Source organism: Pipistrellus kuhlii, unplaced genomic scaffold, assembly GCF_014108245.1.
Source record: "Pipistrellus kuhlii isolate mPipKuh1 unplaced genomic scaffold, mPipKuh1.p scaffold_m20_p_63, whole genome shotgun sequence".
Classification (NCBI taxonomy): Eukaryota; Metazoa; Chordata; class Mammalia; order Chiroptera; family Vespertilionidae; genus Pipistrellus; species Pipistrellus kuhlii.
In genome coordinates this window covers 1-26680 of record NW_023425566.1, presented here as the reverse complement: position 1 = coordinate 26680, position 26680 = coordinate 1, and the positions used below count along the sequence as shown (strand labels likewise).

General features: G+C 57.1%; 2 protein-coding genes across 2 annotated transcripts in view; both read left to right on the top strand.

Annotated features, from left to right (window-relative positions):
* Nucleotides 1-5742, top strand: part of PMEPA1 (prostate transmembrane protein, androgen induced 1) — a 49868-nt gene extending 44126 nt beyond the window's left edge. Inside the window, exons 3-4 of the mRNA XM_036420188.2 lie at nt 3938-3991; nt 4342-5742. Of these exons, the coding sequence (XP_036276081.1) occupies nt 3938-3991; nt 4342-4872 (585 nt within the window). The 3' untranslated portion in view covers nt 4873-5742. The remainder of the gene's footprint in view (nt 1-3937; nt 3992-4341) is intronic.
* Nucleotides 5743-18870: 13128 nt separating this feature from the next.
* ZBP1 (Z-DNA binding protein 1) lies at nt 18871-26000 on the top strand. Its single transcript, XM_045575063.1, has 6 exons — nt 18871-19033; nt 20952-21173; nt 22182-22370; nt 23453-23549; nt 24543-24734; nt 25679-26000. Exons 1-6 carry the CDS (start codon nt 19000-19002, stop codon nt 25947-25949), a joined length of 1005 nt encoding a protein of 334 aa, XP_045431019.1. The 5' UTR covers nt 18871-18999; the 3' UTR covers nt 25950-26000.
* The last annotated feature ends 680 nt before the right edge of the window (nt 26001-26680 follow it).

Here is a 26680-nt window from a genome sequence, read left to right as displayed (position 1 = left end):
GGCTTCAGTCCCACCGTGTGAGCGCGTGGGGCAGACGCTGGGGTCCGAGGGCAGCTGGGAACGGAGGAGGCGGCTCACAGGCAGCCTGAGACGGGCACATCTGAGCAGTGTTGTTTGGGCTTCGGGAGGACAGCGAGGGGACAGGAGCGGCGCTGGTGTGGCCTCCGGTTCCCGGGTCCCCGGCTGAGCCAAGTCCGCAGGCAGGCCTGGCCCGGCAGGTGCTGGCATCTCCGCTTCCATGAGGCCGCGGCCTCCGTGTGCCACCAGCTCGCCAGGGCAAGAGCGGCCGCTCCCAGGCCTCACGGCTTTTCAGCGGCCGTTTGAGAGGTTGGAAGAGCCCACCGCCCCTTTGTCGTCCTCCCTGTCGTTCCCTCGGGGCTGGCGCCTGTGAGGGCCTTTGGCACGAAGGACAATGCGCCAGCCCTACAGGCCAACCCTATAGGCATGCCCCATGCTCCCTTCCCACCTAGCCCGGGCGTGCACCTGTGCAATAGGGGAGCTGGCCTCTCTCCCGCCGCCCCCGTGGCCCAGCCTCTGGTCCTGGAGGGTGAAGCTGGCCACAGTGTGGGGGTGCAGAGGCTCCGGGGAGGCAGCTCTGTGGCAGCACCTGGGACTTCAGGATTCAGGGTACCCGGGGCAAAAAGAAAGGCGCCCCCCCCCCCCACCACCACCTGCACGGGTCCCCAGGGGCGCCTGGATGGTAAACACAGCCTTGTTAGGCCTGATGAAAGGGTGGCAGCTCCCCGGGGACCCCCTGCCAGACAGGGTGTGTCTGAGGAATCTCTGGCCCAGCAACCTCCCAGAGAGACCCAAACCCTGCCACCGTCTGCCTGGGGCTGGGCCTGGCTGCCCTGCCGTGGCCCTTTTCTAGGTGACTTTCTGGGTATTTGCTTCCTCACTGGCACGCAGTCAAGCCCATTTCCATGGAATCTTCCCTGGTGGCTGTGTCTGCCCCAGAGCAACGCTGTTAGTGACGTAGCAGACCGTCTGCCCCACCAAGCAGAAACTAGCTCACTCTCTGGTCCTTTATTTATTTACTTTTTATATATATTTTATTGATTTTTTTTTGATTTTTTTTTTTACAGAGAGAAAGGTAGAGGGATAGAGAGCTTGAAACATCAATGAGAGAGAAACATCAATCAGCTGCCTCCTGCACAGCTCCCACTGGGGATGTGCCCGCAACCAAGGTACATGCCCTTGACTGGAATCGAACCTGGGACCCTTGAATCCGAAGGCCAACGCTCTATCCACTGAGCCAAACCGGTTAGGGCTCTGGCCCTTTAAGGAAACAGTTTGCAGACCCCTGATTCTACATGGGGAAACCATGCCAGGCTGGACGGGCTCACCACAGGGAAGATTCTAGAAAAAAAAGGATGGCGCCTGGACGTGGAGGGGATGGGAGTGGGGCACTGTCAGGAGCAACCCTGAGAGTCTGGCATTTGCATCTGGAAAGATGTTGGGGCCATTCACTGAATTGGGGAACAAGGCGAGGAAGGAAGATGGCCGCTTGGCAGGGACTCTACTTGAGTGCAGGGCCGCCCTGGCAGTAGGTTTCTGTGCCCAGGGCCAGGCTGGGGGGGAGCTGGGGTGCTGTGGGAGCCTCCAGCCGGGCGTCTGGCCTGGTGGGCGGTTCCCGGAATTCTGAAGGAGGAGGTGCCCTCATGGCGTAGTCAGTGGCAAGGATGGTGGATGGTTCTGGGTCTGCCGTGGGGCACCCAGGCGCTGATGGGTGTTTTCGTAACCTCCCTGGGTGGTGCTATTTTGCAGCCAAGTGGAGAGCCTCTGGGCTAGGGCTCCGTCGGTGGGGCTGGAAGTGGGGGAAGAGGTGTTGGCAGCCATGTCCTGCTGGGGCTTGGCTGGAGGGCCTCACAGGAGGCTTTTAGGGAGGCTTGCATGGGTCCCATTTCATCCAAGACCCCGTGGCTTCTTGCACTCCTCCCCTGGGCTCCCGACTCCACTTGGGAGCAGGTGGTTGGTTTAGTGGGAGAATTGAAATGATGCTTAAAGAGCTTATCACAGTGCCTGACACCAAGGCAGCAATTGAGAGATGGCATTGTTAATTAATATTAGTACCAAGATGGCCATTGACCACCGTATTAACAGTAACATGTATGTCTGCTGTCTGCACCCCCATGCCTGGAACATGCTAGGCCCCAATGTGTCTTTATGGTTTTAGTCAGTGCATTCCTGTTGGGACAGTTTTGAGAGACACAGGCCCCCCTAGTGGCCATGTCGGAAATTGCAGCCCTCCAGAGAATCCTCAACTTGGAACCCCTCCAGAAAAAGTGCCCCCAGTGAAATTAATGGGATGATGGGTGTGTTTGTTATTTGATTGTGGTGATGGGTTCCTGGTATATACATATGCCAAAACTTAACCAAGTTATATACTTTGAATATGTGCAGTTTATGATATGTCAAGTACATCTCCATAAAGCTAGCTTTAATTTTTAGATTTTTTTGCCCCTCAGATGTACTGATCCTGGTGTGGGGGTCCCACTTCCCTGGCCTTCAGGCGTCTCCTCATGAAACAGGGATCTCAGTTCAGAGGGAGGGGTCTTTCGTCAGAGGATAGAGGACCCGGAACCTCTGGCAGGGTTTCCGGCTCGCTGGGAGCCGAGGCCCCGATGTCTGCAGAGCATGCTGTTTCCTTTCCCCGGGCTCACTGTCTAACCCCTGACGGGCCAAGGTCAGGGTGGCCTGAGCAGGACAGACGCTGCCCGCAGCAGGTAGTAGGGATGAGGGAGCCAGCAGCGTGGCTGAAACTCTCACCTAGCCAGTGCAGCCTGGCTGCCTGTGCACAGACTGGAGTCCAGAGCCAGCCCTGTCCGCTCCCCAGGGGAGCTGCAGGCCCCACCCAGAGTTTCAGGGCAGAGGGCATAAGCCTCATGAGGTGGCAGCGACATGCCTGGCACCTGACCCAGAGCTTGGCACAGAAGTGGGGCCACATCCACAGTCTGTTGACTCACTGAATCATGTCGTGGCAAAGCAGCGAGGTGGGGCTTCCCTGGTTAAAGCCTGTTTCTTCACCTGTAACCTGGGCTCACAGCGGGGAGGCCAAGACAGTCAAGAGCTAAGTAAACAAGCAGACGAGATGTCTTGTGACGGAGCTCATTAGAGGACAGGATTTGTGATGGGTGAGGGCCTCCCGGGTATGGTGTAGGAGGAAGTCTGCAGGGGACACTGGGATCAGAAAGCAAGGAGCCCTGCTGGGCGGCTCAATTGGTTAGAGCATTGTCCCGTGCAAGAAGGGTCTTAGATTTGATGCCCAGTCAGGCACATCCTGGAAGCAGCAGACCGATGTTTCTCTCTCACACATCTCCCTCTCTCTTCTCCTTCCTCTCTCCCTCCCCACCTGTCTCTAAAAGCAATGTACATATCCTCGTGTGAGGATAAAAAGAAAAAACAAGGAGCTGGCCATGCAAAGGCCCTGAGGTGCACACCTGGCATTTCGTTGCACTCGGTAGCAGTCAGCAGGGCTGGAGACAGCTGGTGATGGGTCCAGTGTTTTCATATGCTCGCAGAGAGCGCCGTGTACTCTGAGCCGTTTGTGCGCTCCACTCCTTCAGGCTGGAATCCAGCCTCTCGCCAACGTGGCACACGCCAGGCAGGGATGGGCAAGGCCAGGAGGGCTGGATCCAGCCAGGCTTTCTTAGCAGCTAGCTGGGTGACTTCGGGTTTATTCTAAGGTCCGCAGGAGGCGCTGGCAGGTTCAGAGAAAGGAGGGTCAGTGCATGTTTTAGAAAGTTTGGAGGATGCATTTTCGGGGACAGCGGGGGAGCCCAGAAATGGGTGTCTGAGGTGTCAGGGGCCCGGTGGGGTTGGAGAGAGGTGGCTAGTGCGAGGTCTCATTCCAAACGGAGGTCCCAGGGTCAGAACCGGGTGGACCCTTGGCTCTCGGCTGTGCTTCATCCACTGACCGGCCTCTCTCCTCCCACAGGAAGGATGCCTCTGGCCCTCGGAGAGCACCGTGTCGGGCAGTGGGATCCCCGAGGTGAGCCCCATGCAGTGCGCCTGCCACCCCCTCCCCCTCCTGCCCTCCATACCTGCCCCCCAAAGTGCTTCAGCGGACCAGACGCCCCAGCCCAGCGGCGCCCTTCCCGGGCCTGAACCGCCGGCTGCCTTCTCTGAAGAGACGCGCGGTGGCTGTCCTCCCTGCCCGGACAGGATGCCCCTCCCCAGGGAGCAGTCCGTGTCCGCCCCAGACCAGTCAGGCGGCCCCTTCCGCCCTGAGGACCCCAGGCTCGCCCCCCGCCCTGCCTTTCCCCAGAGAGCAGGGTCGCGCACCCATCCTTGCTTCGGGCCCTGCTTCCGGGGACCCTCACTCTGCTCCCCTCGCTCCAGCCTCAGGTCTACGCCCCGCCGAGGCCCACGGACCGCCTGGCCGCGCCGCCCTTCGCCCAGCGGGACCGCTTCCACCGCTTCCAGCCCACCTACCCCTACCTGCAGCATGAGATCGACCTGCCGCCCACCATCTCGCTGTCGGACGGGGAGGAGCCGCCGCCCTACCAGGGCCCCTGCACCCTCCAGCTGCGGGACCCCGAGCAGCAGCTGGAGCTCAACCGCGAGTCGGTGCGCGCGCCCCCAAACAGGACCATCTTCGACAGCGACCTGATGGACAGCGCCGTGCTGGGCGGCCCCTGTCCCCCCAGCAGCAACTCGGGCATCAGCGCCACGTGCTACGGGGGCGGCGGGCGCATGGAGGGGCCGCCCCCCACCTACAGTGAGGTCATCGGGCACTACCCCGGCGCCGCCGCTGCCTTCCAGCACCAGCCGGGCGGCGGGCCGGCCACCCTGCTGGAGGGGCCCCGGCTGCACCCCGCGCACCTCGCCGCCTGGAGCCCCGAGGAGAAGCAGAAGGGACACCCCCTCTAGGCCCGGCGCCGGCCGTGGTGGGTGAGAGGCACACACTCGCACTTCGAAGGAGAGAGGGGAGGCCGCCCTCCCCCTCCCCCTCCCCGTGTATAAATAGTCACGTGTCTGTCTGGTCCGGATGCACAAGCTCCGAAAGCTTGCAGGACAGCCAACACACACGCGCACACACACACACAGAGACCATGTTTCTTTGCTGAGCCCCGTCTTGAAGGCAAAAAAAGAGAAGAAACAATTCTACCCTAGTCTTTTTTTCTGTTGCTAGTCCAGCTTCGTGAAGGCTTCCTTTCGTTTGTTCATGACGATTTCACTTAACTTTAAAAAGAAAAACATATTTGCACAAAACCTTTGTTTAAAGATCTGCAATATTATATATAAAAGTCTATATAAAGTAAGAGAAGCTGTATGTCTGAGGGCAGGAGTATTTTTGTATCAGAAGAGTCCTATTGAACACACACACAGGCCGTCTCCTGAGCGAGGAGAGGAGCGGCCGCTCGGAGGGCCGGCTCCGAGCGTGTGTATTCACCTTGTAAAGAAAGCAATGACAGAGCAGGGGTCTAGAGTTATTTATATAAATGTTGAGCTTTTGCACTATTTTTTAATATAACTATGTCAGTGCTTGTTGGACGGACACTTTTATCGCATTTGTCGAGACTCTGAGGGAGGGTTGCCGGGCAGAGGGGCTGGGACAGTGCAGCCGTCTGCCGCGGGCGCTGTGCCCGGGGCAGGCTCTCCCTCCTCACACATTCCCGCCCGAGGGGGACACGCCTCCTCCTCGGGGCCAGAACAGCCTTTGAATCGCATGAAATAGAGGCACCGAGTTCCAGGTGGTGGCTTTGCTTCCCCAAATGAAATAAACTGTTACTGAAGGAATTTGAGTTTTCCCTCCTATTTTTTATGTTTAATCATGAAGGTCCCCGTAGGCGGGGGCGAAGGTGCTGCTATGGACACGTCGAGGGGGCAGATGGCTTGGTGTGCAGAATTCGGTGGTGGCCCCATAACGGGTCGGTTAAGGCCTGTGCAGTCCACTGGCTGCAGGAAAGGCCCAGAGTCTTAGGCCTGTGCTCCTCCCTGTCTTGCTCTCCATGTGTGATTCCCACTTAACGGGCCAAACACAAGATCACAGGTGAAGAAGCGACACTCCCAGCACGAGCAGAGGGGTCGTCGCAGCCACTGCACCCCACGCTTGAGGCTGTGCGTCCGGGTCCTGTGAGACCCGGGAAGTCATTGGGTCTGGCCCTGCCAAGGCCTCAGGGGTGAGTGAGTTAAATGTCTGACCGAGCACCGCGGGCTAGGTTCTAAGGGTGATTTTGGATGACCCGCGGATGAATAAAGCTTCCCCACCCCTGCTTGGCAGCGGGTCCTCCGCCTTCTCTCCATCCCGTTCCTCCTGGACGCAGTCCTGTCATGTGTTTCTCTCCCTGTGTTCCCGTCAGTATCTTCCTCAGACGTGAATCCTGTTTACCGGGTTCCACTGAGTAGGTTGGGGTGTGGAGAGACCCCTCGTGGGTGTGCATGGGCACACGTGTGTGCGAGTGGAGCTGAATGGCAGGAAGTGGAGTTGGGGGTCCCTTGGCGTCTGCCGAGGACGGTGGCTGGAGCTGGAGCCCTTTCTCCCGGTGAGGACTCGCTAATCTCCATGAGAGGTGACCCCCCCAGCCGGCAGCCCCCGCCTCCACCCCCACCCCCCACCCACAGAGGTGTCCTCATTTCCGGCGGACGTAAGAGAGAGAGATGAGGCCATAACTATTGTTTTTAAGCGACTATTTTATTACTTGCAAAATGAAAACCGGGGAACAGTTTTGACGTTCTGACCATTTGAACTCTGTTTATAGACACACTTCACAAACAGCCGAGCACCAGGCGCGCCCACTGTGTCCTCAGCCAGCCTGGCAGGGGCGCCCGCCTCACAGCACCCGCCTCTCCGTGGTCTTCCTGGGGCATGCTGCCCTCCGAGAGGGTTCTTTTCTAGGGCCGCTCAGACGTCCTGCCACCTGTGCCGACAGGACAGGGACAGTTTGTAGGGAACGGTTTTAAAGGTACGTTTCCGGGGAGCTCTCTAGTGCCTTACTGAGGAAGCACTGGCTCCGGTCGCCCGGACCCGCCTCCCGCTCCTGGCCCGCAAAGGGCTGCTGCTTCTCACACCCCCTTTGCTCTCCCTCATCCCAGCCCACTGCCCTCCACCTGCACTCCTCCCTGGGCCAGGCAGCCCCTGCTGCCCCATCCTCCCTGGCCGAGTACTGTGCTTACTGCCCCCCATCCCCCTAGGGCGGAAACCTGGAAGTGGGCCTCTTTTGTGTGAGCAGCATCAGCCAAGAGTCAGCAAGCAGCGCCCCCGGGTCCTCTGAACCTCCTTACCGGTCTGGTCCGAGCTGCTGTACTTGCAGAGTGAGGAGGAAGCTGGCAGCCGACCTCAGCGGGTTTGAGGGCAGAGCTGGCTCCTCTGATCAGCCCCTGTCAGTGCTGGTCCTGCAGGCCAGGTCGCCATGCGGGCCTGTCCCTGGGCTCGAACCCAGCAGGTGACAGCTGGGGCATGCATCGCAAGAGAACAGTGGTGTGTGTTTCCAGAAATTGGCGCCGTAGCTAAGCTGTGGGTTTCTCTGGACCCCAGAGCTGTGGTGGGGGTGAGGGCGTACGATTTCCTCTAGGTCACCACTGTCAGGTTGTTACCCTTGAAAAGCCTTTGCGCACCCTCAGGAGGCCCCCTGTTGCCGGTAGAGGGTTGGGGGGTCTTTAGAAGTGCTGGTTGGAGGGGACCGGGTTGGGCTCAGAAAAGGGGTGGAGCTCGGCTGTCCGTAATGCTCATTGTTTTCCTGCCTGTTAGTCATCACATCCCCGCACCCCATTCCCACCAAGCCTGGTCCGGGCACACGGACTCGGCAAAATCCACGGTGAGCCGTCCGCGTCCTCAGAGCCCAGGGTCTGTGCTCAGAGCTAGGCGACCCCTTCCCGGGCAGCGAGCTCCGCTCCGTCCCCGTCCTTGTCCGTCTTGTCTGCGAATTCTGTGTTTCAGAGATTCCTCTTCTACGTGTAACGCAAAGCTTCGGGGCCCATAAAACATCCCGGTGACAAGGGAAGAACTGTCATCCTCCGGAATCTGGGCTTCAGACGTTGCTGTGACCATGGGGCTGCGAAGGCCGCCGGACCCCGCAGCGGTGTGCGAGGGCGGCGCCCACCGGTGTCCTTGGCGCCGGAACGCTCGCCTTTGCCGCCTGTGTCCCGACTTCGGCAAACTGCAAACTGGACTGGACCGGGCTCACGCCGCCGCCGCTGCGGGGGGAGCCTCTGTGCTCGACGCCAGGCCACGGGCCCGATGATGGCTTGTTATCAGTAATCGTCAGTGACGAGGATGACATTCTGAAGAGCTGCAATACTTACACAATAAATTTTACAATCTTTGGAACGAGGCTGGTTTAGTTCTTTGGTCGTTCCCCTGCCTCCACCGCCCTCGGCAACAGCCCCCGGGCCCCACGGAGCTGCCCCACGGAGCTGCCGGAGACCTTGGCCAGTTCCTTCTGCCCCTGCTGTAGGGCAGGGAGCCCCGTGCAGTGCGAGCTCGGGCGGGTGGTTTTAGCAAGAGAGGTGGTGTTTGGGTTAAAGGAATTTCCAAAACATTACCTACTTTTCCCCCTCCGGGAAATTTTTAAATCACCAAAGCGTGACAAAGGCTCTGATAAGGTCTGCGAGAAACTGAGGTGGGGTTCTTCTAGGAGTACACTCTGAGACGTGCCCCTGGGTGAAGGGAGGTGTCACGGTTGTCTCCCAGGGAGACCAGGGAGTCGGAAGTGGATCACAGAACCCCAAAAAGGATCTCGGGTCTGAGTGAGGCACCCACAGTGCCCACGGCAGAAACTTGCTTATTTCTCTCATGTCTAAGGGTTGCTTTTCCATCAGCCTAAACAGCTGTGCCCGTCCGGATTCCGTTGTCGGCAGATTTCCGGTGGACGCTGTCCCTCGGCCTCCATTCTCTGGTGGGTGAAGAGAAGTTGTTGGTTTTTATTTTTATTATTTTTTAAAATATATTTTATTGATTTTTTAGAGAAAGGAAGGGAGAGGGATAGAGAGTTAGAAACAGCGATGAGAGAGAAACATTAATCAGCTGCCTCCTGCACAACCCCTACTAGGGATGTGCCCGCAACCAAGGTACATGCCCTTGACCGGAATCGAACCCAAGACCTTTCAGTTCGCAAGCCGACGGACGCTCTTCCCACTGAGCCAAACAGTTTCTTGCATGTTGGCTTTTAGTTTGTCCACTTGTTTCTTCTTGTGAGAATGATGACTTCAAGACTGTTTGCACCTCACACTGGAAACAGAAGTTCCCTGTAAAAATAAAAGTTCTCTTTGTTTAGAAGGTGAGCTAGACTTACACCCTATGGAACTCACAGGTAATACCTAGTGGGCTTAGTGTAGGCACAACGTGGTGCCCTCATCCCCGGGCCGAATTTCAGGACGTCCCCATCTCCCCAGTGAAACTTTGCTCCGTTCCAGTCCTTCCCCAGCACCGGGCAGCCACAGTCCTCTTCCTGTTTCCGTGGGTTTGCCTACTTCAAACATTTTGTATAAGCAGAGTCATGCAATCTGTGACCTTTTTCTTAGATTGTGTGTCTGGCTGCTTTTCCTCAGCCTGTTTTCCAAGGCTCGTTCATGGTGTCGCGAGCATCAGTACACTTTTCGGTGAGTCCCATTCCATCGTGTGGGTGGGTTATTACAGTTGTTTATCCATTGCTCAGTTGGTGAACATTGGGGTAGACTCCACGTTTGGTGAGTCTGAATAATGCCGCCCTGAACACTCATGTACAAGTTTCTGTGCGGACATATGTTTTCACTTATCCTCGGAGAGGAACTAGCCAGTTGGATCACATGGTAGTTTTATATTTAACTTTTTGAAGATCTGCCAAACTGTTTTCCTCATCAGCAGCACCAATTCACATCCTACCAGCATGAATGAGGCCCCAATTCCCACATCCTCACCAGCACTCGCTCTTTCCCTTTCTTTCTTTCTTTCTTTCTTTCTTTTTAAAAATTATATAGATAGTATTGATTTTTTTTTTTACAGAGAGGAAGGGAGAGGGATAGAGAGTTAGAAACATCGATGAGAGAGAAACATCGACCAGCTGCCTCCTGCACACACCCCACTGGGGATGTGCTCACAACCAAGGTACATGCCCTTGACCAGAATCAAACCTGGGACCTTTCAGTCCACAGGCCAACGCTCTGTCCACTGAGTCAAACCAGTTAGGGCCCCTTTTCTTAAAATTATTACATTTAAGGCTATCTGGTGGGCATGAGGTATCGTCTCATTGTGGTTCTGAGTTGCATTTCCCTGAGGATGAATGATGGCCGGCATGTTTTCACCTACATACTGAATGTTTGCATTTCCTCTTTGGGGAGACGTCCACTCAAACTCTTGGCCCATTTTTTAAAAATATATATTTTATTGGTTTTTTTTTTTTTTTTAGAGAGAGGAAGGGAGAGGGATAGAGTTAGAAACATCAATGAGAGAGAAACATGGATCAGCTGCCTCCTGTACGCCCCCTTCTGGGGATGTGCCCTCAACCAAGGTACATGCTCTTGACCAGAATCAAACCGGGGACCCTTCAGTCCACAGGCCGACACTCTGAGGTTTGGGCTCTTTACCCATTTTTTAAACTGATCCTAAAGAGAGGAAGGAGAGAGAGAGAGAGAGAGAGAGAGAGAGAGAGAGAGGGAGAGAGAGAGAGAGAGAGAGAGAGAGAGAGAGAGAGAGAGAGAGAGAAACAGTAGTCAGTTGCCTCACGAACCCTAACAGGGATGACGCTCCAACCAACTGAGCCGCAGCAGGCCCTTGGCCCATTTTCTATTGGGTGACTTGCCTTTTATTGCTGAATTGTAATATGTCTGTATTCCGGATACTAGATCCCTCCTAGATACAGAAAACGCTCCCACTCTTTGTGTTTTCCTTTGCACGAACGTTTTTAATTTTCATGAATTATTTATTTATTAGTTTCTTGGTGTTATATTGAGGAAACCCTGGTTTTTATGCAGATTTACACCTGTTTCCTCTCAGAGGTTTCCAGGGTTAGCTCTTCTATTTAGTCTTCGATCTGTTCTGCGTTAACTCTTGCACTTGGCACAAGGTAGGAGTACAAACCCTGTCTTCTGCACGTGGGTGTCCCATCTTCCTTGCATCATCTGTTGACTCTTCTTTGCTCTGTTTGGTTGCTCTGCATCCTTGTCAAAAATCAACCCACCACAACGGTATGGGTTTACTTCTGGGCTCTCGATTCAATTTCACTGAGCTGTGTCCCCCTTACGTCAGCTCTACGCAGTCCTTGTTATGGTAACTTTGCAGGAACTTTCATAAATCTTCCAATTCTGTTCTCATATTTCAAGATCGTTTTGCATATCTCAAGATTCTTATGAATCTGAGGACTGGCTTTTCAGTTTTTGCACAATAGCCAGGTGGGGTATCAATAAGGATGACCTTGGATCTGTAGAGGTCAGTTTGGGGACTATGGCTGCCTTCAGGAGATTAAGTCTTCCGACTCACAAGTGCAGGAGGCCTTTCCACTTAGGGAGAATTTATTCAACTACTTTCGGTGATGGTCTTGAACTATTGGTGGTGGGATTTTTTGCTAAGTTTATTTCTAAGTAATTTGTTCTTTATGATTCTTTGGTAAATGGAATTTTCCCCAAAAAATTTTACTTTGAATCTTTCACTGCTAGTCTGTAAGAATGCAGTTGATTTTTATATAATGACTAGAGGCTCAGTGCAAAAAATTCATGCACTGGGGGGGGGGGGTAGTGTCCCTCAGCTCAGCCTGCACCCTCTCCAATCTGGGACCCCGAGATCGGGGGATGTCTGACTGCCGTTTGTTGAACATCCCTCTCACAATCCAGGACTGCTGGCTCCTAACCTCTTGCCTGCCTGCTTGCCTGATTGCTCCCTAACGACTCCCCTGCCAGCCTGATTAACATCTAACTGCTCCCCTGCCAGCCTGATTGCTCCCAACTGCCCTCCCCTGCTGGCCTGGTCTCCCCTAACTGCCCTCCTCTGCTGGTCTGGTTCCCCCAAACTGCTCTCCCCTGCAAGCCTGGTCCCCCCACAACTCCCCTCCCCTGCTGGCCTGGTTGCTCCAACTGCCCTCCCCTGCCAGCCTTATCTCTCCCCCAACTGTCCTCCCCTGCCAGCCTGATTGCTCCCAACTTCCCTCCCCTGCAGGCCTGTTCTTGCCCCCAACTTCCCTCCTCTGCTGGCCAATTTGGTTCTGATTGGTTGGTTTCCATGCCAGTCAGTGTCAAAAGCTTCGCCTCCTAGGCAGCCATTGGCTTCTAATAGTTGACCCAGTTTTGGTTCTGATTGGTCGGTTTCTATGCCAATCAGCGGCTCTGGGCCTATCAATGGGACCTGATCAGAAAGGCGGGGCTGATCAGCAGCCCCAGTGGAGGCCTGGAGAGAAATGGAGGCACAGCTGCTGACCAGGCCCAGAGCTAAAGAAAAAGGCAAGAGCTGATCAACAGATAAGATCCTGCTTCTCTCTTCAGGCCTCTCTCTGGGCCTGATTCAAAGACCCCTCAGCAGTCAGACCTGGTTCACCGTGCCTGCAGCCACCATGCTGCCGCAACCCAGTGCTGACTGCAGGACTGACTTCCAGTTGGTCCAGCCTCCCGGTCATTGTGGACCCAGGGTTTTTATATATTAGGAATTTGTATCCTGCAACCCTGATGAACATGTTTACTAGGTCTGAAAGGTTGACTTTTATAACTGAAAAGCAACAGTTCAGAGCTGGGCTAGAACACACGCCAACAGGCACAGATAGATATGCACATGCCACAAGAAGCTAGTGCTCTGATTGGCCAGGTTTGGGTCACATATTCCAGAGCATGTAACCAAACCTGGCCAATCAGAGCAAAGTGGGGTTAGCTCCCTTCCATCCACATGAATTGAGAAGGGAGAGAGGTGATTCTCAAAAGGAAAACTAGGAGTCCTGGTCGGGTAGCTCAGTTGGTTAGAGTGTCATCTTCATATGCCAAAGCTGTGGGTTCAATCCCTGGCCAGGGCACATACAAAATCAGCCAATGAATGGAATAACAGATCAATGTTTCTCTTCTTCCCCCCACCCCCACTTCTCCTCTCCCCCTTTTAATAGAAAAGGAAAATTGGAGTGATTTTACCAGAAGAAGGAGGTTGGGTGCTAGGTACCGTGTTTCCCTGAAAATAAGACATCCTCCAAAAATAAGACCTACTTATAGGTTTCCTTCTGAGTGAAATATAAGGCATCCCTCCGAAAATAAGCTCTCCCCCCCCCCCCCCAGGCTAAACATGAGAGATTTGGTCCACTGATTCTGAAAGAAATGGAGTCACAAGAAATTCACCAGGAAATTCAGGAATTGGATTGTTATGATGATGTTCCAGAAGATGATGACATGATTGTCATTTAATAAATGAGTAAATTCTTGATACTGTAGGATTCACAGTTTGTCTGGTTTGTGTTGACAACTACCGTACTACCGTACCGTATACAGGTAATAAATTTCCTTTATTTTCATTTAACAATAAATGTGTACCGTATTCTTCTTCATGGAAAAATGAGACATCCCCTGAAAATAATTCCTAGCACATCTTTGGGAGCAAAAATTAATATAAGACATTGTCTTATTTTCGGGAAAACAGGGTAGCTAAAAACAGCAGATGCCACCCAGCTGGCATGGTCAGTGGTTGAGTGTTGACCTATGACCCAGGTTCCGGTTTGATTCCTGGTCAGGGCTCATGCCTGGGTTGTGGGCTCAGTCCCTAGTAGGGGGCATACAGGAGGCACCCAATTGATGATTTTCATCATTGATGTTTCTATCTCTCTCTTTCTCTCCCTTCTCCGAAATCAATAAAAGTAGATCATAAAACCAAAAGCAGTAGAGGCCATTACACTGGACAAGTGAATGCGATAATGCCGACAAAGAAAGCTGTTTATAAACACAGCAACTCTCGCACTGCGCCTCCGAACCGTCTCCTCTGCACCACGGGGGAGGCAGCAGCTCCTGCACCAGCCCTCCGCGCTGGTTCTGAGTTGATATTTGTTGAAATTATTTCAGCATGTGTGTCTGGCTTCCTGTCGCAGGCATTGACGGAACGTTCGGAGCGAGGAGAATGTGCGAGCCAGCAAGGGAGGCAGCACACACAGGGCGTCTGCCAAGCGGCTGGCGTTTCCTTTCGCACTCTGTACAGTTGTCCCCGAGAAAAAGCGCTGCTTCTAAAAATAAGACAAAATATTATAAAAAGCCTCACAATCAGACGCTTTGGAACAAATGATGGGTTTAAATGTGCAAATACATTTCCAAAACAAATGCCCATCTGCGTGTGCACACGTGTATCTGTGTGCGTGTGTGAGCCTGCTGGGACCCTGTGCCCCTTCCCCACATTTCCTCGCAGCCCCCCTCCACCAGTTCCCCCCTCCCCTCTGTGCTCCCTCCTTGCCTTGCGCTGCAGGCTGAGGTTGAAATCATGGTGTTCAGCTTATTAAAAGGCTTTCATTGAGCTTGGAGTAATTAAATTTGTCTCTAAAAGCATCTAACTTGATTGAGTGAACAAGTTTAAAATCGGATTGTTTTAGATCCACGGTGCTCGGCTTCTCCTGTCTGCTCTTCGCAGGGGTGGCCAGCGGAGCCACGGAGCATGGGGCCATTGGGCTGGCGCCGTGGCTGCCTGCTCCAGGTTCAAATCCTGCCCCTCTGAAAACGCCTCCCGCACTCACCCGGCCACAGCCGTGGGGGCTCCTCCTCTGATGTGTCTCCCCATTTCCTTCTTTTCCCTTCGGGACGTGGCAGTCCTAGCACCTCTGGCTTCCAGGTGCCTTTGAACATGTTTGAGTTGCAAAATACAGGGGCGGGGGAGCATTGCAAATTCGGAATCCATATGTATTTAACTGAAAGCCTAGAAAACCTAACATGTCAAGTTCACCAATTGTTCCATTTAATCATCATTAAAAATTGCATCACACTTCATTATTTGAAACAAATTTACAGGCAAAGTCGCCCCACTTGGAGAGAATTCCTGAGACTCCCGGACACTCGGTGAAGAATTGGTGGCCAATTGTAATTAAATGAATTTCTTGTAGGCAAATAATTTTAGAAGTGAAATTATTCTTAGAAATCATGTGATTATAAAAGTAAAAGTTAGATGTGAGTTCATCTCAGTGTATTTGTTGGGCTTTCTGAAAAGAGTTGGTGGGAAGGAAGGGGCCCGAACAGCCAGTGCCGGTCACTCCCCTCTCCCTTGCCCACCTCCAGCCCCAGGACACCTTTCCCAACCCCCATGCCCCCTGGGGTGAAATCCTCCAGGAAACATCTCAGGTTCCTACCACGGCTCACTCCCGGCCTGCCCGCTCCCTGACTCAGCACCACCTGCCGGTCCGCCTGCCTATCCTTCCTGCGGAGAGCTGGGGATGGGAGGGCCTGGGACTCAACCTGAACCACCGGGCAAGCCCTGGACTGGGCAGTGTGGCCTCTCCTGCAGCCAGAGTGGGAAGCGGAACCAGGAACCTGTGAGGGGCCTTTCTCCTGCTCCCCCTTCCCTGGGCAAGCCCCCACGTGTGGCCTGGGGTTAAGGAGGCACAAAAAGCCATTTGGTGAATGACCGGCCGGATAAATGGGACTGCTCTGTCACCAGAGAGAGGGACAGCTGGAGGTCCTATGATGGTGATATAACCAGCTCCCATTTAATGAGCACATGCTGCGTGCTCAGTGCTCTGCTAGCACCGTCAGCCATGACCTCACTGAACTGCAACCCCACAACTGAGGCTCAGAGGAGTAGTGGCTAGAAGGGGTGCCAGGACCAGAGCCCCAGGTTTGCCCATGGGGGCATGGGTGGCCAAGCTCTGTCTTGAAGGGCAGCGAATAGAGCCTTCAACGCAGCAGCTTTGCTTGGTCTAGGTTTCTCTCCCTCCTCCTCTGCCTCCTGGGACTTTGTGCGATCCTCTCTGGCCATCTCCAGTTCTCTGACCTTTGCCCTTGACCAAAGACATGTCACTTCCCACATTGGGTGCCTTCTGAATGCACAGGGAAATGCAGATAACACCCAGGCTGCCTGGGAGGAAGGAGACTGGGTTCGACAGCACAGTGTGCGGTAAAAATATCTCTCTTCACAAAGAGCGTGAGGGAGAAGCCTAAAGACTCAGATCAGTAACGTGTTATTATCATCTGGTTTGGGTGAAGAGTTCTTAACAGTTTCTAGAAAAATACAAGCCATAGAAAACGAGCCTGCTTTTCGGGGCAAAGGGAGGTTCGGGATCCAGCAGTCAGCGGTGCCATCTGGGATTTCCTATGGCCTGTGAGGCCCTTCCCAGGCGGGTAAGGGGACCCCGGTGTCCCTGTCTCCCTTCCTCTCCCCTTTTGCCTTCCACCATGGGCAGCAGGCCCTGAGAGCATGGAGACTGCCCTGGAACGCGGACCTATCAATAAATAGGCCCACGAATGCCCACACCTAATGGCCACAGAGGAGGCCCCTCAGCTCCTTCCATGGACGAACACCTGAGCCCCTCAATGGGAGGAACAGCTAGGTATCCTCCAATATCTGTGGCCCCGTACCGTTAAGTACCAGGGGCCCCCATTTCAGCGGGGTGCATTGCGGCCCAGAACAAAGACCATTGCCCCCGGGCCTCTCTGGCCGGGCGAGGAGATGAGTGGGATGCCAGTGGGATGTGTGTGCAACTTGCCAGTGTTCTTAAAAGGGAGATTCATGCCCTTCCTCCCTTCCTTCGTCCCGCTGGAAGGAAGGCAGATGTGATGGCCGGAGCTGAAGCAGCCGCTCCAGAACTCAAGGCCAGTCTTGGGATGGAGGCCACAAATGGCAGAGCAACAAGATGGAAGGAGCCTGGGTCCTGACCTCATGATGTGCCACGCCAAGCCTGGACCACCCACCAGACTGTTTGAGGAGAAAAAAAGGAAGAAGCGCCTGGATGGCGTAAGCCACTGATATCTGGGTTAAAGGCAATCCTTATAGTCAAAATGACCCTGAAAATCCCTTAAACGGAGAAGAGAAATAAAAGATAATCCTTTGGATTATTTAAAAGTGAGAATCCCACTCAGTGCGGCGAGACCCTCACAGCAGGCTCAGGACTCCCCTGAATTCTGGACGTGCTGTGAGAGCGAGGGAAGTTGGAACCCACACATGTTTAATTGTTTTTCTTTCTCTTTCTCTCTCACCTTTTTTTTTTTTCTTTTGCCTAGTGCCCACGGGTACCTGGCAGAGAGGCATCCAGCACGTTTTCCAGTGTGTGAGGACCTACCGAGTATCATACAGACACGCTTCTTCTTTAGTATCTCTGTTTCACCGTTGAAGAAACTGAGACTCAGGGCGTCCTGACCCCCCGCGAGAGGCAGGGCCCGCCATGGAGAAGAAGGCCAGATGGAGTCCTCGCCCAGGCGGCACTCCCAGGCGCCTGGCCTTTCCTGCGCGGTGGCTCCTGACGCAGGTTCCGGGGCCACTCAGAGAGCAGGGCGGAGGCCACACGTGGCTTCAGGACGAGGCAGAGAGGACGGGAAGGGCCATCCAAACACTGCCCGGTGGCCAGCCGTCACCACTGAGACACAAGCAGTCCTTCCAGAAGCCAACCGGACCCTCAGGGTGAAGCCCGCCCTCCGCCTGGCCTGCAAGCCCAGGAGGCAAGGAGTCAGTGCTGGGTCACCATGCCTGCAGCCAAGGCCTGGGCTTGCTGCTTCCACCCTGGGAGGAGTTAAGGAGCCTGAGAGGGAGAGGCCAAGGTCAGGCCAGATCTTCCCTGGGGAGACGATGGGTGGGAGGTCCTCCCTCAATCAGAGGGACCAGGCGGAGGTGGGCCCCTGGGCCCAGGTTGGTGAGTGGGCGCCACCTGGTGGCCGGCCCCGGCACGGAGACTCCCAGCATCCACTGGGGCTCACCCATGGCCCTTCCCACAATCTTCCTCAATACCCTTAACCACCTTGCATTTAAAGTCCATGTCGTCAGTTCATATAGAGATATGTGAATCTTCAGTTTTACGTGAAAGAGAACAAAAGCACCCGGTCTTGTGGCTCCCAGGTTTTAGTGAGTGGTCACTCTCCATACGGCACCCTGCCAATGCCATCACTGGGACCCCGGCCCCGACCCAGAGGTGGGAGCTGGTGGATGTGCTGGGGACCAGGACTGCTGCTTTCTCTGCGAAGGCAGCCTCTGAGCGAGCCCCGGGCCCGTCCCCTCCTGCATCGCTGTTCACCCCTGTGTTGGCAGCAAGGCTGACCGGGAGTACCCCGAGGGAGTGGGCATGTCCGCCTGCCAGCCCGCCCAGGCCTCTGCGCTGAACCCCGGGCCAAGGGGTTTCCGGGGCTGAGTTCTTGGTCCCCTTGGCTGCCTCACACAACGCCCTTCGTTTCTATGGGCCTCGGTTTCCCCTCTGTGACCTGAAAGAGAACCATGGCTCTGGGCTGCTTGAGGGTCACTTAGGAAAGCGATGGGGGTGTTCCGCCTGGAACATGCGGGTGCCCAATTGTGCTCGTGACTGTAAGTGAAGCTGGAAGCACACGGAGGCACAGAAAGGTTTAACAACTCGCCCAGGGTCACAGAGCCAGTAAGCGTGTGGGTGGGGAGGGGCTGGGTTAGGGCCCCTTGAACAAGTGGCCGCACTGACCAGAGCCGCAGTTTCCCTCTGAGAAAAGAGGCCAGTGCTAGTCCCTACCCTGTCGGTGAGTTGGAGGGGCCCATGAGGTTTGAAAGCACACGGTCGGTGCTCACTAAAGAGAGCTGTCGTTTTGAAGTGTACACGATCGTGGGCACCCAGTGTCCCGGCCTCTGTGTGCGGAGGGTCAGGGTGGGCATCGGTGGGCACTCGGAAGTTACTCTGCTCTTCCCTCCAACAGCTAGCCCACTTCCTCTTACTTATCAATTCTGCTTTCGATATCGTTTCCTTCGAAAGCCACACACACAGTTTCATTTTCTTTTTCTCCACACTGCCGATCAGTTCCGGCTCCCTAGGCCCGCTTCCGGGGTATAAACAGCTGGTGCCGCCTGTGCACTCCTGTGCAGCCAGCCTCCCGCCACAGCTGCCGGCAGCTCCAGCCTTGGCCTCGCAGGGAGGCCAGCCTCCACCAGCCCGCCTTCTCAAGGCCCGCAGGTCTCCCCGGGCCCCTAGCCACGCTGTCAGCATGGCCCAGGCTTCTGCAGACATCGTCGAGGCAGGTACTAGTACTCCTTCCCAAGGGATGGTGGGGACCTGGGGGGGGGAGGGGCTGATTATAGCAGTGATAGCGACATGGCGCCCAGGGAGAGTGCCTGGCCCACGCCCCATACATTCACAGGAACCTCAGTGCTGAGCACCGCGATGCTCCCATTTCACACATGAGACCGCCAAGGCCCCGAGAGGCCAAACCTCAGGGTGTCGTATTCACACTCATTTTGAGAGCAGCACAAGCCACTACGATAAGACACGATGAGACACACATTTCCGGCTGCCTCTCCCTCTGAGAGCTCCGCCCGAGGCCCCAGTGGAGGGGCCAGCCCTGAGCCATCGCCGGGCTCCAGGGTGCCCTGGGGGCTGCGGGCTGCAGTGGGGTTTTGCCTTTTAGTTGTTGTTTCTGTTCTCATTAGCTCATTTCATCCTCACCACAATCTCGGAAGTAGCTGGTATTACCCCACTTCACAGGTGGCGAACTGGGGCCCAGAGTCACACAGCCAGTAGGCGGCAGAGCTGGGGAGCCAGCCTCAGAGAACAAAAAGGAGGCAAAGGGGTGCAGGGAGGGGAGGGCAGGGTGTAGCCCAGCTTCCTGTCAGCTCCCCAGGGGGACACGCAGGTACCGGCCAGGGGCACTGGGTAACTACGTGCTACTTCTCTGGGGCTTCCGCTCCTCGTCACGGCTGCTTGTACCTTGTCCATCTCACAGCCTCAGGTGCTGGGGCTCACGCCCTTCACTGGCCTTTGCAGTCAGGGAGGAGGGGCCTGGGGAAGGCTCACCAGGGCCGGCTTTTCAACAATCAAAACTCTTTTCAGGCCAAAACCGGTTCGGCTCAGTGGTTCGATTCCGGCCAAGGGCATGTACATTGGTTGCGGGCACATTCCTGGTGGGGGGTGTGCAGGAGGCAGCTGGTTGATGTTTCTCTCTCATCGACGTTTCTAGCTCTCTATCCCTCTCTCCTTCTCTCTGTAAAAAATCAATAAAATATATTTTTAAAAAACACACACAAAAAAACCCCTCTTTTCAGGACAAGGCAGAGCCCGTGGTTGACTGGACGAGGATTTCTGGTGGCTGATGACTGCTTGGGGTAGAGTTGGGGCGAAGGAGTGGGCACCCCCAGATATCCTAGCTGTGCTTCACCTGCCGGCAGGTGAAAATGTGGTGACAAAGGCGAGCTGCAGCCGGGGCTGTAGCCGGAACCGGATGGCCCATCCCCACCAGCACTGCCGTCGCAGAGCCAGAGAGACCAGCAGGCAGAGGACCCGCTAGGCCTGGGGTCACCTCCTCAGAAGGGGACCCGACTTCCCGAGCAGGGCCCTGCTTTGCATTTCCCTCGGGGCTCCTGGGGTCCAGGTTTCCTGCTGATGGGTGGGGCTGCCGCCCACAGCGCCCTCCGCATCCTGAACTCATATCCCCGTGGTTTGGGGGATCCTGCCCAGAGGAGGCGGAAGCAGAGAGGAGATGAGGTGCCTCACGGGAGCCAGGAACGGCCTTCCCAGGGCAGACCACACAGGCAGGGATGGCGGGCCCCAGGAGGGCAGATTTTGAAGGGAGGAGGCGGCTGGGATCTGGGAACAGAGTGGCAACTGGCCAACTGCCCCGCCCCCCCTTCCCCTGCTCTTCTGCCCTCACTCCACGCCCCTCTGCTCTGAGGACCCCTGAGGGCTCAGTGCCCACCTGCCTTCTGGCCACGCTCAGCGAGTTGAGGCCACTGGACGGCCTGGCCACCCCCCTGGCCACCAGGTTGTCCAGCCAAGGCCATTTCTGATCAGCCCACGAGCCCTCACTGAACAGAAGTGTCCTTGGTGGGTGGCTGCTCCGGCTCTGCCCCAGGCCCTCCCCCGTGGCCTTCCCTACCCCAGAGCCTCTGGCCCAGGCTCCACCCTGGCACTCAGTCCTCTCCCTGCCCCTCTCTCCTCTCCCAGACCTTGAGCAGAGGATCCTGCAGGAGCTGAAGAATGCTGGCAGCCCTATGAAGGCTGCCCAGCTGGCAAAGGAATGCAAAGTGCCCAAGAAGAACATCAACCAAGCTCTCTACCGGATGAAGGAGAAGTTGCAAGTGCATGATGCTGGCTCTGCGACGTGGTGCTTGAGAGAGGATGTGGCTGGAGCACTGGTTCCCACAGCGCCTGCCCAGCTCAGCCTTGGTAACTGCCAATCTTGGGGGGGGGATACCCGGCACCAGCAGTCCTGGCAACAGACAAGCCTGGATTGGGGCCTGGGTGTGAATACAGGCTCTGCCCCTTGGGGTGCATACCGTCCCGTCCCCTCATCCTGCCTCCCTTCCTCTTCCGGCCAATGGAGACAGGAGCAGGGCTGCATTGTGGGGTTTCCGGAGGCTTAGAGGCAAAGGGTTCAGCCTGGCGCCAGCACATAGTAGGTGCTCAGCAAAGTACAATAACATCCGAAAGGAACGATGACAACGATGGTGATGACCATAGAACCAAGTTCACATCACACGAGATCCCCTTAGCCAGTTCTGTAGCCCACAGACAGAAAGAGCTGTCACTTGTCAGGTACTCACAATGAGCCCGGGCGCTCCCGGGCTCCCCCGGTGGTGAGAGGCGGTACTCACCCCCTTTTCCCAGAGAAGGTAGGCAGCAGGGCGCTGCACAGCGGGAAGGAGGCAGGGCAGGGCCAGAGCTCAGGACCCCGCGACCCATGGAGGCCCGTCCCCTTCCTGCCCCGCCACCCCTGGCCTCTCTCTCCGGCAGAGGGCCCCCTGCAAGTTGCAGGTGCAAGTCCCAGAAACTGGGCTCTCCGCTTGGTGACCGGCCTCTTTGCAGCTCCTGGGGCAGGGGCCCCTTCCTCTGACCTCCAGCTCTCCTTAGCCACAGGGGGTGCTGAGAGGGTTCCTCGCACCCCCCTGAGAGGGTCCCACGAGGCCCCCAGAGGCAGCTCAGGCTCTGCGGTGGGAGAAGCTAACTGCCTGAGAATCGATGTCTCCGGTCTAGAGCCGCCATCACTGTGCAGCCCCGTGTGCCAGGCGTGCCCGGAGGCTCGGTGCCCATCCCGGCCCAGGACAGCCTCGCTGGGCACGGTGATGACGCGCGTCTGGTGGACGAGGATGGGCTCAGAGGGGCCGCGGCTATAGTCAGCAGTGGAGCGGACACTCTCCGGAGGCCTCCTTAGCCACCGCCGCCTGCCTCCCACAGAGCCGGTGCAGGTGCAGGAACGGATCCGCAGGCTGCTGGCCGGCCAGGGGCCCATGAAGGCCGTGAACATCGCCCGGGCCCTGGGGATGACCTCGTCCAGAGATGTCAACCGATACCTGTATGAAATGCAGAAAGACCACCTGCTGAACTTGGACAAGAAGTCAAACAACTGGGAAATATACCAACCAGGTAGGCCCTGATGTGCTCCCACACCTGGGCAGGGCAGGGAAAGAGACACTCAACATGTGTTTCTTGCCTGCTCCACCTTCAGAACCTTCCAGAAGCTTGCACTTGTCTTGCTCACCAGTCACTGGAAGGGGTTCCAGGAGGGTGGAGCATGACGCTCGGTGGGGGAGTAACCAGGGAGGGCTTCCTGGAGGTGGGGCCCAAGGCTGTATTTGCAGAAGGCCAGGGGCTGGGAGGGGCGGGTACTCCTGACTGTACTGGCCTGGGCACAGGGCTGGTTGCTGGCAGTTTCCTGTGGGCACTTGGCCCAACTTAGAGTTGGCATTGCTGAGGGAGACCGGGCTGGGCTCAGATAGAGGGGGGCGGGGTCCCAGGGCGCCTTATCCTCCAGGTGCAGCAGCTGCAGGCATAGAGCCCACAGCCTTTTACAGGCCCACGGAAATGTCCTCCTTTCTCTTACAACCAGAAGAAAAAAGTGAATGTTATAATCATAATAACGACTCCCGCCTAGATTATATGTCTTTATCCCAATGCAGTCGTAACATGTAATTAAAAAAATATTTTTTAATTAAAATAATATTTTTAATGTGACAGCCGTCAGATTGTAAACACTCGTCACGAAGGCAAATCCTTACAAATGCCTTGGGAGGCAAGCAAAGCTCTCTGGTGGCCACAAGCAGCCTGTGGACAGCCCTAGCCTTGGCCGGGGGCGCTCACGGCCAGCGTGTGGCTGCTCGAAGGGAGAGGGGCAGAGGGCAGGGCGAGCAGGACGCTCCCCTACCCTCTCGGGGAGCAGAGGACACTCAGGTAGGGTGACCTGCCATGACGCCGTCCAGGGAGGGTCATCCGAGATGCTGGTGGCATTTGTCAGACAGGCCAGTTCCAGCTGGGCTCCGGCCAGCCCCGGCGGGCACTGGACTCTGCGTCCCGGCTTGCCAGGAGGCATGGTGCCCGGGGGACAGGGAGCCCTGCTCCGTGGGGAGGTGTGGAGGGGCTGAGTGGCGTGTCCTCCCACAGGGACTCCCAGGGGAGGGAGTCAGCCCAGCGCCATCCTTTACCAGCATAACGACGTCACCATCTGCCAGAGCGGGCCGAACAGCCACATCTCCATCGGGAACTCCGAAGCCGTCCAGATTGGACACGGGAACAGCATCGTGAAGTACGTGGCCCCTGCGGAGAGCGGTGAGTCCTCCGGAAACGCCGAGGAGGGCCGGGGCGGCTGCTCTGTCTGGGAGGGTCAGGGCCATCCACCCTCCGGGGAGAAAGGGCAGCTTTCGGATCACCACGGTCCTCCTTCCTGGGCTCCGAGAACAGGGACATCTTTCTGGTTCCTGGATCAAACCCTGATTCCCTCTCATTCCAATACTGAGAGCCTCATGCTCCAGGAGACCCCATGGCTCCCCGTGAGAAGCAGTTCAGGTCACTCTCCTCAGCAGGAGGCGCGGGGTCACAGCAGCCTTTTGTTTATTCCGAACCACGGGGTTTTCTCCGAGTTATCACCCTCCAACGCTGGGAGGAGTCTCTCAGCGGCGCCTAGGGACGATGAAACACAGCCCCGCTGGCCGGTGAGAGGGGGCGGGCCACCCCTAGGCCCAGCGTGGGACACAGCGAGAGCTTCAGCCCGAGGGGAACACTCCCTGCGACTTCTAGAGAATCCTTCCCCCTTCTGGGCCTCAGTTTCCCCAGCTGTGAGACGGAGGAGAACTTTGTCTGGAAATCTAGAGCGACGTTTGCCCAGCGTCAATCCTCCGAGCTGCCCCCGATTCCAGTTGTGCCGTGTCTGACCGTGGACTGCATGTTACATGGGTTTCCCTCTCATTCTGCTCAAATGCACTTCCGAGTAAATCTGTGCAGCGTCACCTCACGTGGGAAACCAGGAGGAAACTCGGAGAGAAGCGTGGGGGGCTCTGAGCCGGTCAGACGCGCTCACACCAGAGGGACTTTCTCCCGAGGGCCTCGAGGGCGGAGGCGACGAGGAGGCGGAGGGTGGGCTCGCTGTCTGGGTTTCGAGTGCCCCAGTGACACCCCAAATCCTGGGGGCCAGTGCCGACTGCCCCCGGGCCCACCGTTCCCATGGAGCCAGGAAGAGGCAGGGGGCCTGTCCCCTCCGCCCGGCCAGCACTCGGTGTGGGGGTGCAGGGAAGGTCAGAGGTCATGTGCTGTGTTTCCTGCCAGGCTCCGCGGCTCCCCTCTGCCTCCCTCCACCGCCCGCAGCGGGTCCCCATGCTCAGGAGCCCGCGGCTGGACCCTGGGGGCCGCAGAACATCCACATAGACAACTCTGTGCTCAGACGGGTGCAGCTGGGACACGGCAACGACATGACCCTGCTCGGCGCCCCGGCCACGGGCCCCGGCCCCAGCCCCCCAGGTAACGGGGGGTCATGCAGCCATCCGCCCCACCCCACCCCACCCACTCCTCAGTGGATGGAACCTACGCCAGTCTTTGCAGGGGGAGAGGCATGATGGGAAATTCCTTTCCACCCACCAGAGTGGAGCAGGTGGGGCTTTCAGAGCTAGTTCACGGGCTCCTGGCCCTACTACGCCCCTCGGTGTTTGCATCTGTACAATGGGCGTGCAGCACAAGAGGCCGGGGCCGCTGGAGGGGGGACAGAAGAGGTGGCCGACTGGGATGGCATCTAGGGAGGTGGAGGACAGGAGCCACCAAAGTACCTGTGCCCTACAAGCACTGTCGATGGTGACAGAGGGCCGAGGCTGTGTCCTCGCGGTCGCGGGAATCAGAGGCAGGCGGGGAGACAGCCAGCAGAGAGGCTGAGGGGAGCGGAGCCAGGGACGCGGTTTCCAGAGGGGGTGCCCAGCGAAGCCTGAGGAGCTGCATGGGGCCACCACGGGGGTCAGCGGTGACCTGAGGGACAGAGATGTGGGGAGTGAGAGGAGGCAGCTGAGTGTGGACAGTCTTTTCCGAAGTTTGGGTGGGACTGGCAGGAGCAGGACGGCAGGGGCCGGGCCGGGCTGGGGCCTCGAGAACATTTTAACCAAAGCTGGAGGTGCTGTGCCTGAGCTTCTGGGCAGGGGCGGAGGGCCGGAGGCAGGGAGGAGGGAGGGAGGCCAGAGCGGGTGGTTGAGTCCCAGGCACAGCATGGAGGACCAGGCAGCTAGGTTGCAGGAGGAGGTGGGACCCACATTGCCCCCTGGGCGCAGAGGTCAGAGCCTGCAGCCCAGACAGGCCGCAGAGGCGCCAGGGTGTGGGGGCCAGGGCGCCAGTGCAGCGAGGGCTTGAGAGCCAGGCTGGGGTCTGGCTCTGGCCGCCCCTCTGCTCACCACCCCTCCCGCCTCTCTCGGACTGACCCACAGACTTTGCCACCACAGCTGGCCCAGGGGCTTCGTTCGAAATTCGAATGCCCCCCCCAGGACCTCAGCCCGAGGGGCAGGGCGACACGGCCCAGAGAGAGGAGGAGGGCAACTCGGCCCAGACAGTCCTCATCAAGTCCTGCCGCTTGGAGGAATCCAGCATCGGCAGCGGCAACAGCCTGAGAGTCCGCCCGTGGCCGGCCGGCCTCCGGACAGGGGCAGCGCCAGGGGCCAGCCGCGGGCACCCAGGGCAGCCAGCCGAGGGCGCAGGTGAGCCTGGGCCCTGGTGGACCCTGAGAGTCCTTCTCTCTCTCTTTCTCCTCTCTCTCTCTCTCTTTCTCTCTCTCTCTCTCTCTCCCTCCCCCCCCCTCTCTCTCCTCCCTCTCTCTCCCTTCCTCTCTCTCCTCCCTCTCTCTCTCTCCTCTCTCTCTCTTGCCCCCTCTCTCTCTCTCCTCCCTCTCTCTCTCTCCCCCCCTCCTCTCTCTCCCCCCTCTCTCTCTCTCTCTTGCCCACTCTCTTGCCCTCTCTCTCTCTCCCCCCCTCTCCTCCCTCTCTCTCTCTCCCTCTCTCTCTCCCCCCCCCCTCTCTCTCGCCCTCTCTGTCGCCCTCTCTCTCTCTTCCCCCCCTCTCTCTCCTCCCTCTTTCTCTCCCTCTCTCTCTCGTCCTCTCTCCCCTCCCCCCCTCTCTCTCCCTCTCCCCCCCCTCTCTCTCCTCTCTCTCTCTCTCCCCCCCTCTCTCTCTCTCCTCCTCTTTCTCTCCCTCTTTCTCCTCCCCTCTCTTCTCTCCCCCCTCTCTCCCTCTCTCTCACTCCTCCCCTCTCTCTCTCTTCCTCTCCCTCTCCCTCTCCCCCCTCTCTCCTCTTCCCCCCCTCTCCCCCTTTCCTCCTCTCTCTCTCTCTCTCTCTCTCCCTCTCTCTCCTCTCTCGTCCCCCTCTCTCTCTCTCTCCTCCCTCTCCTCTCTCTCTCTCGTCCCTCTCTCTCCCTCTCTCTCCTCTCTCTCCCTCTC